General features: G+C 40.2%; 2 protein-coding genes across 6 annotated transcripts; one reads left to right on the plus strand and one right to left on the minus strand.

Moving 5' to 3' along the window:
• Positions 1-746: 746 nt before the first annotated feature.
• LOC105561031 (COMM domain-containing protein 7-like) lies at positions 747-2,982 on the plus strand. The gene is made up of 2 exons (XM_012010659.1): positions 747-1,222; positions 1,586-2,982. Exons 1-2 carry the CDS (start codon positions 1,174-1,176, stop codon positions 1,759-1,761), a joined length of 225 nt encoding a protein of 74 aa, XP_011866049.1. The 5' UTR covers positions 747-1,173; the 3' UTR covers positions 1,762-2,982.
• On the minus strand, positions 2,277-9,394 carry LOC105561029 (dual serine/threonine and tyrosine protein kinase-like). 5 transcript variants are annotated; one of them, XM_012010657.1, is made up of 5 exons: positions 8,058-8,263; positions 7,273-7,446; positions 4,767-7,202; positions 3,839-4,081; positions 2,277-2,951 (listed from the first exon to the last, which is right to left on the minus strand). In XM_012010657.1, exons 2-5 carry the CDS (start codon positions 7,394-7,396, stop codon positions 2,920-2,922), a joined length of 2,835 nt encoding a protein of 944 aa, XP_011866047.1. In that variant the 5' UTR covers positions 7,397-7,446; positions 8,058-8,263; the 3' UTR covers positions 2,277-2,919. The 5 variants fall into 5 exon arrangements, with proteins under 5 accessions (XP_011866047.1, XP_011866048.1, XP_011866046.1 ...); XM_012010658.1 differs by having other exon boundaries at positions 3,938-4,081; positions 8,058-8,262; XM_012010656.1 differs by lacking the exons at positions 2,277-2,951; positions 8,058-8,263 and adding an exon at positions 9,200-9,394 and having other exon boundaries at positions 3,094-4,081.
• Between the last annotated feature and the right edge of the window lie 3,305 nt (positions 9,395-12,699).

The following is a 12,699-nucleotide window of genomic DNA, read 5'->3' on the forward strand; positions in this document are numbered from 1 at the left end:
AAGAGGGTTATTTTGACAGTTTATGTTTCGATCTCGTTGCGATCAGTCATTCACTTCGACTTGCGGTTTCGATAGTTTGTATTTAAGAGGGTTATTTTGACAGTTTATGTTTTATGTAATATAATGTGGAAGAACAATGGCGCGCGCGAAGCGCGCGCTTGTGTTGTTCTAGTTATTACATAAAATAAGTAATAGAATATAAACACTTTGTAACAAAAGTTAAAATAACCGTGCTTGTATGTACATATTTTGATTTTAAACGAAATTATTTTTTACCTCGAAAAATGGTATTGTCGAAACACGAGAATGTTCGTAAACTCGTTCTTTGAAACTATGTTTTGTGCATGATTGCTAAATTTTCAAAGCAAGATTATAGGTAGATTAATTGTATTTATAATGATTTACCTGTGTAGATTTACTAGTGTCAAAATTATGTTGCGAGCAGGTGTAATTCTACGTTGTAATTATCTGTGGTTAAAATATATATCTCATCACAGCAAGGTTTTTCACACTAGAAATAGATTATACGTATCGCAAACCTTCTACCACGAGGGATTATCGAAAACTGAAGCAATGGGATATCTGTTGTTATCATAATATAAAGCATGATGACAACTGGTAAAGTCGTTACATCTATAAACATTAGATGTTAAACCAATCTTAGCTTTCCAATGAGATCAAGACTATCTTGCTACGATTTGTCTATGCGAAGACATTGATGATTATATCGATTCGCGATCTCAATCTAGGACAGAAGCAGCAGACAGCTCGTATATGCGCGTCTTCTGTACATACATACACAGAGGCTCCAATGGATGGTACGGGAGTGATTTAAAATACAGGTTACACGTAGGTAACACAGGTTTCTGGATGTTCCTTTTCCTGTACTGGCTGCACTAGTTCAGAGTTTATCTTTCTCATTTCAATATGGTGGGAAGAAGATATAAACTCTGAACTAGTGCAGCCAGTTCAGCTAAAAGAAAGCAGACTCTCTTGGTATGTTCTTTCTAGCTGAACTTGCTGCACCAGTTCAGTGTTTAGCTTCTTCTTTCCAATGTAGAAGGAGGAAGACAAACTCTGAACTGGTGCAGCCAGTTCAGCTAAAAAGAACAGACACTCTCTCTTGATATTAACCATCGTATGTCATAACGTCATATAACGTGTTTTCTGAAGATGGACAGAAATATCAACAAGATACTTGACATATCATGGAGATTCGGAGGTGAGATAACAGATTGGGTGAAAGAGAGAAATTGAGATTAGAAGCAATGTTTGTGATTTTAAATTTTTAGGTTATTATCAGGTTATTGCTATTAGATCTGTTAAATAAAAAACAAACATCTTTTGTTTTTTGTTATTTACTACTAATATAAAAATTGTGTTTATTGTATGTCTATTTTAACTCTTACATTTGATTAACTCTAGTACTAAATAATAACAAATAAGGTATGGCATGATTTCATTTTAATATAAGTTATGCAAAGTTTTTTTTCTGAATTGTATTCTTATTTCTAATAGATTATGCATTTTCACAATGACGCTAATGCCAATCATTGATGATTATGCAACTTTTTACTTCTTCCAGTGACCGCAGCGAGTAACGATTCTGACAAAGTCGCAAAATCATTTCTACAACTCAAGTTATGTCTGGACGATAACGGTAAAGTCAGGAATGAGTTTATTGAGATGACAATAGGCCAGTTTTACAAATTTCTACATGATCTAGAAAAGGCAAAATGCAATCTCGATCTGTTATTGTAAAAAAATGTGTATTAAAACAATAATTCTATGTGGATGTACCTGTATTAAGATATTCTTTTCATCACTCCGAAGTTCTAAGAATTTACTGATGTTCCTGTACAATGAAATGAAAGTCGGTCGAGGTCGACGACGCACAGATGATTCGTCAATCAGTGACTGTCCGATAAAACGCGTCAGGATGATCGCATCCCAGAAGTGATCGTCTCCGACATCGGACTATCCGATCGCGATGACCCACGGCTTTTTGAGAAACTTTTATATATTTTCTTATAATGTGCATTATTAAAAAAAAAAGATATGCATTATCTCTAGGAAGATAGTAAGGCCAGTCCCTTTTCAAGACTGTCTCAAGATCATTTTCAAATACTTTGTAGCCAATGAAATGATTCGTACAGCGTTCAGCAACATTCGTTCTTTACAAAGATAAAAACAATGACTCATCTATGTGTCTTATTGCAACAACTAATACGTGGTGACGTTATGAATTTATGTGTATATATAATTGTGAAATGCAATTTTGTTCCCTATGACATTTTTATTTCCATCAGTCTCAACACTGCAGTTTGATTCAATAAAACCTTGTATATATTTTAACCTTGTATACATTCTAAGATTATAATTTTTCAACAAGTAATTGAATATATATTATATAATAAATAAAAGCGTCAGGAATTCGTACAAAATAATTGACAATCTTCATCAGTTATGCTAGATTTATCATTTCGACGAGTTTCGCAAAACAGTGTAAAAGTGAAATTAGTCATGGATCACGTTAGAGAAGTTAATAATACATGTATAAATAATGTCAGCTAAGTACCTCACGTACTGATAAATGTTCCTTTTTTATACATATAGGCAAATATATTTCCACAAATATTTTCACGTGTATGTATGTACTACATGTAATATTTATGACTTATAAATATTAGATTAAAACTTAATCAAAGAATTAGAATCAGATAACTCATACCTCCAGAGATTGCTATTCCTCCTTTCTTTAGAAAAATATATACAGGCTTTATACATCTATGTCACTCTTTAACTAAATTATTATGCGCATAATCTTCATACTTTCACACTTATCGAGTAATAAAAATATTGTACAATCTATGTTATAGTCCGTTGAAACAATTGTAATATCAATAGCCGTCCAAATTTTCATGCAGGCTCGGTTGCGAAGAATGTATAATCTGAAAGAAATATAAAATACATTTTTCAGAATCAATTATGAAATTCTCCATTCGCGAATAATGAATACACATACTGTCTGTATACATAAATATAGGTGCGATAGGTTTTATAAGAACAAAATGAGTATGTGTCAACAGTAAATACAAAAGTGAGAAACTTTATTTATTCTTCAACAATATACATTCATGACCATCCATATTTCCCGGCTTAACAAAATCATGTAGTCATCACAATTAGGAATATTAAGAAGTAATTGAACAATCAAAATGCTATACATCAATAAATAAGTTTTCATATAAAAAGAAAAAATATTGAATATATCTCGTTAACCAGCCATAAAAATATTTATATCAAATGCTTATATACATTATTTACTATAAAACATGTAACAATTTCTATAAGACTATACAAAATATTTAAAGTATAATCTATATTTACGGTTGATATACTATTTGGAATGACTTCGGCCCAATAATTTTTATATTTGAAACTGCTACACATACTTTATATGTACTGTGTGATTTTCTACAAGACAAAACAAATTACGCTATATTCTGTAAAAAAGATAAAGTAACTCAGACGTGAAATTCGTCACTTTAATACTGCGCTATAAAATACTATTAAGGATATCATCAGATTAATGAAAATGAGAATGATGAGCCGTATATCAAACGCATTCCAAGCAATAAATATATCAATAAGCTATCTATAACAGAGTAAATAGCACGACGACGGTCCCCTGGCATTTAAAATTCTCGCATTTGAACAAACATGTTCATGGAACGAACATGAACATGGAAAAATTTAGTCTTGTGGAAAGGTCTTGCGACAGGATTGACAGTTCTAAAAGCCTTGCGTCTAGGAGGAAGAGGATTGAATACAGCACCTCTTTGATTATTAGGCTCTGCTAATGCTAGCGCAGGATTTGTTTGTTCGGATGATGAACTGTCTTGTGCTTTCAGTGCACCTAGTTGCAAGGACTTGCCTCTTTCTGCTTTTTCCTGAATAGACTCTAACACCGGTTGAATTGCACCGAGCAACGGTCGTTTGGAAGGTTCTGCAGACCAGCATTGTTCCATTAACGTCCAGCACTCCTCGTCAAAATATGGCAGTCTCTCAGGCCTAAGACCTAATATGAATACATACATGAATACATTGCTTCATATAAGTAGATGAAGGAAAAAACATTAAGATCGCGAGATATGGTAGTGTCCCGTGCCAAGTATAAGCGTAGCTAGAACCGCGCGCGCGAGACCGACCGTGTAGTTTACGCAAATACGCGAGTTGAGAGAGAGACGAGCCCTCAGATTTTCGGATCTCAACAACGGCTGTCCCAACGAACTTCTAAGTGCGCTCAATCGATAGCTTGGGTTCGATTTGCATAATAAAAGTGCTTTTATTTTTATCAATCTATTTCAAATTTGAGATTTACATTATAAAGATTTTAATGTACCATCCCGAATCTTCTTTCCTTTGTCCTTTACAGAATAATGTTTCATACAAAAGTTGTTTAACTCGAAGGGGAACGTAAAACAGAGGCAATGGTTTGATACATACTATACAATACCGGCCAAAATTACATCACTTAAAAATTTTCTGAGCATAATTTTTATCAAAGTGCATCAAATGTGCTCAAAATTTCACAGTGGACACCTGATAACAGATGCATCTTGTACACGAAGGGTAATAAAATTTGACAAGGCACGCCATGATTTTCCAATTTTTCATTCGTTCACTTTAAAACTAGTTATGCTCCAAAAATCAAACGGTGATATAATTTTGGCCTGCGTATGTCAAAGTATAAATATATGAACCTTTTCTTACGCTTGTCCATAATTGCTCTTTATTATGAAATTGTTCAAATGCGTATGGTAATCGAACCTTTCCAGCACAGATGTACCAAAATAAGATGCCAAAGGCATATACATCGACACTACTGTCGTAATGACCGGATAGGAGTTCTGGTGCCATGTGGATTGGCGTTCCCACGATACTACCCGACATCATAGCTTCAGTGATACAAAACCCAAGATCGGTTAGCTTAGCTCTGTTTTCCGTGTCAAGCAAGACGTTCTTTAGTTTGATATCACGATGGACCAGGCCTTGCGAATGAAGATAGCGTATTCCCTCCAGGACGTCTATCGCTATTTGTATACGTTCCAGCCACGAAAGACCGGCGTGTATACCACAGTATAAGTCGCGACTCAACCGATCGCTGATCAGGAGAACTGCAGTGCCCAATCCAAATCCCCCGCCATACGATTGGTCTACAACGGATCCGCGAAGCTTCACTATCCTCTTGTGATCTGGTATCGATCTGGTATAGTAAACTTCCATCGCGAGATCGTTCCAGTGCCTCTCGTCTGGTGGAACGACGGATTTTACCGCACATGGTCCCGGAGCTCCGCCCCAACCATCGCAGGCAAACACCACACCGTACTGCCCTCTGCCAATTTCCTTGCTGTAATGAGGAATGCCGAAACGAATCGCGTCCATCATCGACGTGGACTCCAACGCGAGTTTCGCCAACTTGGGCGCGTGATACTTTCGTATAGCTACTCTCTGCTCCTCGGTTCTCTCTAGCTTCCCCGAATAATAGTTTTCTAAAGACTTCAAGGCAGTCTGGAAGGCATCGTGTGACGATTTTAGTTTGTCTCTAAACTGGGTGGAAATTGTCTTTGCCAATCTCGCTGCCGACAAAGAATTCAGAACATCGACGGTGACTTTCCTCCTCCAAGCCGCGTTCAAAGTCGGAGTGGGTGTCCACGGCAGCGGCAAAGATTTGAAGAGCTGCCTCAACCTTTCCAAGAACGAGTGCACCAACGACGGTGACGAGTTGTGCAATTCCACATTGTACGCCGCGGAAAGTATTTGCTTCAAGGCATCGCTGGCTAGCAGGCTGCTATCGTGCTCATAAGTCTTTTCGAGACTTATCAAGCAACGTTGTAGGGTCCCGATAAAAGTTTCTCGAAGGCAGTTGACCGAGTTAACGAGCTCCTTCGCGACCTTCTCGCCCAGGCGACCCAGCACAAATCGTTGAACCTCCGACGTTGCGACACGAACAGTAACCGTCCACTCTACCCGCTCATTGTTATCGAAAGGAACAGTTTGACACTGGTAACTATCATCGGTGGACTCTAATATATCGTCCTTCATCTCCTGAATAATACATTGTATTAATTCAGTTAGTTCCATCTGCTGCTCATTAACAACCTTCATTAGACTAGCATAGAGTTCGTTTTCTTTTTGTTGGGCGTACTGTATCCTTCTAGGAGTGATCTGTATCTTTCGTGCCATGTCAAACGCACTTAAAATAAATTTACGTAGACTGGTCGTATGTATTTCATTCAAATAAGTACTGGCGTTAATCAGATAGCTTTGCAAGCAGGCACGCGTGAAATGTAAAACGCGGTCCGTATTTTTGCATGAATCCACTAGATCGCTCGAGTTATTAACGTATCGCTCGCCGACGAGCCACGTTAACTGATGAACCTCCACAGACTCTTCCATCCCTAGGAATCCCAGGCTGCTCAACTGGTCTAGCCACGTAAGACCGAGTGAATTCATTTTGTCAATATTAATACTATCATCACTCCTAGGCTCTTTAGACACGCTCGGCACTTCTATTCGATTTTGCAGACTGTGCTGCTCAGACTCAGTCAATTCCGCGTCTGTGCCATCCAACAAGACATTAGCTAATGACGATATGAACAAAATCGGATTATACGGATAAGTCTCTTTCAAATCTCTCAGCTCTTCCAAATTGTCTTCAGCCAACGGTTGCTCCCCCAGGGCATAGAGAAATATGGGTAAAACTTTCAACGAGCCTTTAGCAAGAATTTTTACCACGCCATTGTTGGGGACGACAAATATCTGAACGCCTTCTCTCAGTATTGCTTGATCTAGCTTCACCTCCAGCACCGTGGGGCAATTGATATCTTCGTTTATTGACTTCTCTAGATCTTCCAGGGGAAGCGTGCTCCATGATTTCTCATTCGCCCGCAACGTCTCGACCACTTCGTATTCTAAACCTAAAGTAAGACTGACATGATTCGTGCGACCATAAGTGAACTTGACCCATCTCCACGAATCGTTGGACAGTGGCAAAATGTCGGTGGAAAGCAGATTATTGATCAGCGAAGCCTTGGCTTTATTGTCTTGCCCAAAAATGACTATTGCCGGTGAATTATCAAGGATGTGCGTCACTCTGTCCAAGGTCAACGGTGGCAGCAATTCCTCGATAATATTCTCTACAAGAAATGTCACATATAAATAAGGCCAGTCGACGGCGTAACAGCCTCAAGTAAAGTCAAACGTTACCTCCGGGGAAAAAGTTTTCAAGCTTTATAACTTCTAACGTACGCTGCGTCTCCTCGAGTATATGGCGTAGCTGATTCCTGTTCCGCTGATACCTCTTGAATTCTTGTGGTAAATTGCTTACCATTTTTCTCGCATTATTTTAGTCATGTATACATTCCACAAAATGGTCAGACCCTATCAATATTATCGTACAATTAATAAAACCACAAGAAGCCATATAATCACGTAGAAACAGACTCGGGGGCATAAACACTACTCATGGCTGCTTTCCAGCAAGAGACACAGATTGACACGGTGCGACACAGATAATTATTTATCCTCGTTTAATAACGGCAAACAGCGAAGATAAAACGACTCACTGTTACACAGTGCCGCCCCGTGCGTGTGTGTACGTTGCTGGAAAGCACCCTGCGCTAAATGCTACATAAACCGGTATATACATCTCTCGAGTTCTCAATGAAACGCGGAATAGGTTATATAGCATGCAAATCCGTTATTCCCGTCGGCGCGTATACGTGCAAAACCGCAGAGATGCAAACAACGTCCGCCGAAGATCTGAATCACGTCCAAGAATAGCGACCCGCGCTCGCCTGTGCGCCGATGAAAAATCCCCGCGTTTTATCAGACGCGAGGGATAACACGCGGCGCGGCGGCGAGCTGTCATCGTGTCGTCGCTCCGCGCGCGCGCGAGAGAACCGCGACACTTCGTCCGCGTCGCCGTCGCGGGTCCCAAGGCCGCGGAGCGTTGTTGCTCTCCGCGCGAACGAGATCTCGGGCTCCCTCACCAGCGTAAGATCCCTCGCGGTCACGGCCATACGAGCGCAAGGAGAAGAACGCCGGATCCGCCGGGTCATCCGAGCGCAGGACAATCCGGACGAGACGCAGCTCACGCGGGACCGCCGTGTACCGCGTATCGGGACACTCGAGACACTCGAGACGCACATCGCCGACGCATGCTGCCGACTGAACTAGCGGTCAGGCGGTCACTAGCCGGGCCGGGGGCCGGGGGTGTTCTCGAGAAGTCGAGAACGGCTGGCTGGAGCGCGCGCTGCTCGTCGCCCGTCAGCGCGACGCGCTCCGCTCTTTCCGGCAGGGAGGATCAGCGCATTCTTTTAGGAGGTGACGGACCTGAGTCACCGCTGCGACACACACATTCCGACTTTCTATGCGGTCAAGCTGCCGCTACAAATGCTTCGAAGCGGTTTTCTTCTCTTTCGATCTTTTATGAAAGAAACCAGAATCAAAGTTGAGCGACGTTTGGTGAAACCGGGCCTGAGGTCTGATTTCACCAAACGTCGCTTAACTTTGATCCTGGTTCAATTCGTGCTCGCCTCTTTCGAAAGTAACAGTCGGAAAGAGACAAGCAATGTAAGTAAACTAAGCTCGAAGTTAAGCAACGTGGGTGAAAGCGGGCTTAAGAATTAGAAAAGGGTGAAGAGTAAGTTAAACCGAGACTAAAAGTTAATCCGTACTGATAGAAGCGGGCATTAGTGTCCCATTCTTGTAGTAATTCCCATCTCCTCTTACGATTGAAGCCGACTGTTGCTCTTCGCGCGAAGACAGATGTCATTTTATCGAGAAGAAGAAACGCTGCGCTCTTGGCAACGAAGGCGCGATAAGGTACGCCCGTCGTCTCGAGCTTTATTTATACGCGCGCTGCTGCTAACTACTCGTGGGAATCGATGGGAGCCGCTTATCAGCAGCTTATCAAATTAGGATAGCCATCTCTCGCGAAAGAGGGGACGTGTCACGTGTCGGCTGTCAGGCCGACGTTCCTCGCGACTCCGGTTTACAAGAAGAGATAGCCATCCCGCAAGAAGTTGCCGGTAATTAATTCGATTGACGCCGTAATTGCAAAGTTAAATGTTTATTGAGCCGATCGTGTAAGTATATCGAGACGTGCACAAATGTATAACTGACGACTTACGATACGCATTATCTTTTCGACGACTCCTCTCGGTCGCGACGCCGAAGCTCTAGTAACGCACGGGCCCCACTCGCACACTCTCCCTCTTTCTCGTCCGGGCGATTCCGAATATTCTTATCCGATTACGTTCGCGATCGCAATCGCGTCGCCGCTTAAATATTAATCCCAGGATATGAATTGCTAAACGCGGACGTGTCGATGAACGTTCGCGTTTCAGTGGGGCGGCGCACTGTTCCGTTAATATGTACGCGCGGTAGCGTCATTCGCTGCGATTAGGGATAGCCGCGAGAGCCGAGAAAGGAGAACGTAAACAAGGCTCCCCTGTTCGCGCGCAGATAATGCCGTTCGTCGCGCCGGTCGCGCGGCAGCGACGTAGACGCGCTTGGCACTTTTTAAGAAGCCGAGCCTCCCGCGCTAATCTTCCCGCTCTATTAAAAGTCCCCCTCTTGCCCCTTCGAATCGACCGATAAGAGATAATCGCGTGGCCCGCGACTAAGGCCCAACTATCGCTTAGCTTTAAGCTTAATTCGTTCTTTGTCTCTTTCCAACTGTTACTTTAGAAAAAGACAAACATGAATTAAACTGAGCTTAGAGTTAAGCGACGTTGGTGAAACCGGGCCTAAGGGCCAATTTCACAAACGTCGGTTAACTGTTAACGAGAATTCAGTGTCAACTTCCTTCCTTTTCGATCCAGTCTTATCCAAGAAGAGACAGATAATCGATTACTTTCGGTTAGCAGTTAACAGACATTTGTGAAACTGGCCCTAAAGCCCGTATCAGACTACGGATTGGGATTGGGATTAGATTGAAATTTAACCAATCACAGTAAAGTTTACTAATCTCAAGTTCAGTAACTTTTACTCTGATTGGTCAAATTTCAATCTAATCCCAATCCCAATCCGTAGTCTGATACGGGCCACCAAGCGTCGCTTAACTTCAAACTTAGTTAGATTCGTTCTTTGCCTCTTTCCAACTGTTACTTCCAACCTGTTACTTTACAAAGAGACAAACATGAATTAAACTAAGCTTAAAGTTAAACAACGTTGGTGAAACCGGGCCTATAAAGGAAAATGTAGAGTTTCGCCAACGCGCGAATCCGCGGCGGATCGCAAGAGTCGCTCCTCTCCTCGGGTGACTTTGACCGAAACTTGATTAAACTTAATCGGCGATTAATTCGCTCGGCAGAATTGAAATTTCTAGCTACATATATAATTCCGTCGACAATTTCCCTAATCTAATCTCCCTTCTCGCCGTATCAAACTGCAAAAAGTTCGCAATTCCTCGGATAGCCAAATCTCTCCTCGAGGACGGATTTTGCAGAGTGTTACAGTGTTTGGGTGCTTTTCAGCAAGAGACACAGATTGACGCAGTGTAAATACAGAGAATTATTTTATCCTCGTTTAATAATGGCAAACAACGAAGATAAAACGATTACACAGTGTCGCTTGTATACGTTGCTGGAAAACACACATTGCTCTGCAAATTTTGTCAATGGAGTGCCGTAAGAAATGTAATGAAATCTACAAGTGGCAAACTGATGGCTTGTAGAAACCGAGCAAAATCTGCTCGGAGTACGAAACGACAGATTTTCTCCTCGATTTCTGCTAAAAATCTGCTGTCAAATTATGTCGGCGGGCTCTGCTAATAGAACTGTGACTTTAGTGCAGACGCGGTTGATACTTGAGTACCAAGTTCTGGGCAAATCCGACAAACTGCTAATATTTCACTTCTCGCGTTGCTTCTCTCCCAAATAGCATCAGTGATCGTTTATAGGAACTAAAAAAGGGACTCCCTTTAAAATTTTTTTTACGAAATTACGAAATCTTGTTCGAAATCAACTCAGAAAGAATTCCTCTCCGCTGCGAATTCTGAGCACTTTTCTAAATACAAAGTTAATTTTTTTAATACTTTATAAAAATTCGCACCGGAAAGGAATTCTTTTATTAGGGTTCATTTTGAGCAGATTACGTTAATACAGAAAAAGAATCTAAGAAAGTGATTTTTTTTAGGTTCTAATGACTACCTGAATTAACATAAGTACAAAATATTGATACTACCTTACTAGTCTTGTAAATGCTTAAATCTCATTAAGTACATACTGTGGGACCATTTAGAGAATCAAATGTTATAAAACTATTGTCCAGTGAAGCATTGTCCAAATTTGGCAGAGAACAGACATAAAACTATCAAAGTTAGACGTATGTGTGTGTGCGTGTGTGTTCTCTCTATTATCAAAGAACGACAGCATAATTATTATGAATAAAATCTTATCGTTGCATTACGTGCATTACTTACTGCACAACTTCAAAAGTTGACTAGAACTCAGGAACACTTTTGTATTGTATATTTAGTAGCTTCACAATTCACAAAGGTTTCAAGCACTTTACATATACTTGATCACATTATTATTTATTAAAATCACTCTCTCTCTTCTCTTTCTTTAAGTATCGTATACTTAATTTAAAAAATGTTTTATGTAAAAGCACGTATACTATAAAATTATATAGAAATATACAATATAAAAATGGACATATTGATGTACATTTTTATATAATTCTATATATTTATTCATGTTCATGCATGAAAAATGTTTTACCGGGCAGGTATTCTTCAAAACGAATTCTCTACGAACTTACATTCACCTCTGTGCTATCTGGGTATTCAGTCTATTAATAGACTCATTAATATGAATTCATGCTAACAAAATGCTGCAGATGTATATTCTGAAAAATGTATCATACATCAAGTCCCAGTAGTCCATTTGCGATTTTATTTTGTCACGCCTATAATTTATAATGATATTTATAATCACCATATTGCATTTCGCAGTTCTACGTATTTGCATTTCCGCGAACATATTCACGCGATAAAGAAGTGTATTCGGCGAATTCATGTCTCTTAGATTCACGCTGAGATTATTTAATTTATATTCTACAATCGGGCCTCGCGAATGCGCGAATAAACCCATGTCAGCAAAATGTTAACCGGCGAGTTGATCCGCTCTTATATCCGTTTTCTACCGACGCAGTTTAACTTTAATCTCGGTTCAATTAATTTACTTTGTACCTTTTTCTAGTTTTACGAATTGGAAAAAGACAAGAAGTAATTTAAGCCGAGATTAAAGTTAATCTGCATTGGTAGAAACGGGCATATATACAGGGTGGGGCAATAACTATTAGGACCTTAAATATCTTCGAATCTATATAAGTCCCAGAAGAAGATTTGTGTAACCAAAATTTCACGGTACGAAGGGGGCTATTATAATAGCGATAATATTTTTGTCCAGGTGGAGGCGCTTTGGAGATACCAAGGTCATCTTAATTTTTTTAAATGGATCCGATATGTTTTTTTTCCATAATATGTTTATTCATTCAATGATATTATGCCGTGAGTTCTGAACTTGTATCAAGCTCCTCTATCATATTATGGAAAAAAAACATATCGGATCCATTTAAAAAAATTAAGATGACCTTGGTATCTCCGAAGCGCCTCCACCTGGA

The sequence above is a fragment of the Vollenhovia emeryi genome, unplaced genomic scaffold, assembly GCF_000949405.1.
Source record: "Vollenhovia emeryi isolate VEMERY1.0 unplaced genomic scaffold, V.emery_V1.0 DF939214.1, whole genome shotgun sequence".
NCBI lineage: Eukaryota > Metazoa > Arthropoda > Insecta > Hymenoptera > Formicidae > Vollenhovia > Vollenhovia emeryi.